Source organism: Morone saxatilis, unplaced genomic scaffold, assembly GCF_004916995.1.
Source record: "Morone saxatilis isolate NCDOM2014 unplaced genomic scaffold, NCSU_SB_2.0 Contig24, whole genome shotgun sequence".
NCBI lineage: Eukaryota > Metazoa > Chordata > Actinopteri > Moronidae > Morone > Morone saxatilis.
The window spans coordinates 190,508-192,967 of record NW_023339807.1 but is presented as its reverse complement, the minus strand read 5'-3'; the positions used below and the strand labels follow the sequence as shown (position 1 = coordinate 192,967).

The following is a 2,460-nucleotide window of genomic DNA, read 5'->3' as shown; positions in this document are numbered from 1 at the left end:
TGTGAGCTCCCACCCATGCGTTTAAACCCTTTGTGTGATCTTTTACCTATGAAAACTATTCAGAATGTCACCTATAGTGTATTTAAAGCCTGCAGTAGCGCCTAATATAAACTGAAAATAAATAAATATGTTGTGATCATATCTTTATAGAACTGTTACTACTATCCTCGACAGTAAAGAACATGAGACAGATAATCTTCGTTCCTCTGGATCCCTCTTAACGTGCTTCTTATGTAATCTTGGAAGAATGAAGACCGCATCTGTGATTGTCAACCTCCTCCCACTCATGAACGGTTGTCCCAGCCTATGTCCAAGCTTCCAACCCAGAGTGTTTTTTCCTATCTTTCTTGGCTCTCTGAATCCTGGCTTGCCTTCTTAGTTCCGGCAACCAGTGGACTTCCTTACAAATGCAATTAGGAACACTCTTGGAGGGCACAGAGGAAACCCAGATTGTTCCTTTTTCACAAACCTTACTACAATCTCATGCTAATACTGTAGACACCAGTGACAATTTAGCACAATACTGAACAAAGCTTGGGTTTCTAATTATAAAAATTACCTAGCCTGCAGCTTTAATAATAAAATCACATAATGCATCCGAGTCAAAATAGACTACAAAACAAAGAAACAGTTCTGGTGCTACAACTACATTGCATTCCATACAGTATCAACTCACACACAGGCATACGGAGACCAAAGACTGTAATAAAATCTACTAACAGCGTACTCCACACATCTTCATAAGTTCCCTGTGTCGGCCGATCAGTGTGCATGTTGCAGCAGGGAACCGCAGACCTCCCAATGGTGTTACCACGCATGGTGACATCAGCCTCGGGCCACTGATGGCTCTTTCAACACCTCCTGGCCATGCCTAGCCTGCTTAAGCGAGCGGAGTACGAAAGGCGGCCCGCACAGTGCCTGCATCAGGTAACCGATGACCGATAAAGTTTACGTAACCCAATAAAGTTACACCAGACAATAGCACGCGAGTTCAAAAGCACCTCTTCTGAGCTGCCAGGGGTCAAACAGCACCAATGTACACCCGTTTCCTCTTCTTCATTATTCATTGTGTCCACGAATGGGACCCTTTTTGTTATAAATGTAAGTCCAGTTATGTGTTTCTTAAACTGAGTCTCTGTTCCATGCTCACAGTTGCACAACAGACGCTAAAAACTAACCCATGTGCAGTTTCTAGTGTTCTGACCACCAAATTTCACCTACATGTCAATTCACATTCACACACCCAACATTTCTCACTGCATGACAACACCTCACGATGAAAATTAATCTCAAAATTCATTCTATATTGTGGTTGTCTTCATCAGGCCTGCATCCTATGGTGACACAACAAGGAGAATCCACCTGAGGCCAATCCTACTGGAGTACTACTCTAGAAGCTACAGAACGGTCAGATCTCCTATCACCTGTCACCTTGACACACCTGTCTACATAAAGACCAATATGTAAGCTGTTGAGGCCAGCTTCTTCCCTCATGTCCAAGTCCCTCCATGCATGCCTGAGGGAACAAACAAAAGTACCATATTGTAGTGCTTATGGTCAATCACAGCGCCACCATTCGTTGTGGTTTAACTGAAATTCAATTTTTGGTTTATTAAATTACTCAATCACTCACTTCATGTACTCCCGAGACGAGATAAAATGATAGAAATTCTACTTTAATTAAGGATATTAAGAATATTAATTACAACTTTAATTAATAACTATTACCAAAGCAAATCACCGATTAATAGATAAGTGGAAGGCTTTCGAGTTCTCGCATAGAAGACGCGCTCGGTATCGACGCACCGCGTCTTGTACGAATGAACATGAGGCCAGCATTTTTTCTACAAGAAATAACATCAAACTCAAACCAAGAGGAACACATACACCAACTCCTGCAAATCAGCTAAAAAGAACTAAGCTCCAAGGAAAAAGTGTGGCGTCGACTGCGTGCATCCGCGTTGGGAAATGTGTGCCTCTTTGTCCTTCGTGATCAGACTCGTTTCCAGCTACAACACATGAAACCGTGTTGCGGGGAGAGACAAAGCTATGAAGACCGGAACAAGGCTTACGATTTCCCTTCTCAACTCTTCCTGAGAATTGTTTCTGTGAGATTTTGAAATATTGCAAGTTTTAAGGAAAAATTGATGACAAAATTGCAAAATGTGCTTTTGAGTGGAGAAGCCTCCAATACACCTGTCCGCAGTAGCTAAACTAAGCCAGTCCTGGCTCACAGATCCATCCTTAACACCCCCAACCAGACCATCTGGAGCCCAACACAAGCAGCCCAACTCAGCAACAATTAAAGCTTCTCCTTACGTACAATGGCCAGACTCAACAGGCTCATCTCCTTTGTCAGACCCTGTTGAGAAGAACAAAGCCAGCATTAAGGAAAGCAGGCTGAACACTTTGTTTTGTAACATAATGTACTGACTGACGTACTGTTGGGTCTCTGTAAAT

At 42.6% G+C, this 2,460-nt stretch overlaps 1 protein-coding gene across 1 annotated transcript in view; it reads right to left on the bottom strand.

The window, feature by feature from the left end:
• Positions 1–2,315: 2,315 nt before the first annotated feature.
• LOC118335672 (CCR4-NOT transcription complex subunit 10-like) overlaps positions 2,316–2,460 on the bottom strand; it is a 6,660-nt gene continuing 6,515 nt past the window's right edge. The window contains exon 9 of the mRNA XM_035672098.1: positions 2,316–2,362. Within this exon, the coding sequence (XP_035527991.1) occupies positions 2,316–2,362 (47 nt within the window). The remainder of the gene's footprint in view (positions 2,363–2,460) is intronic.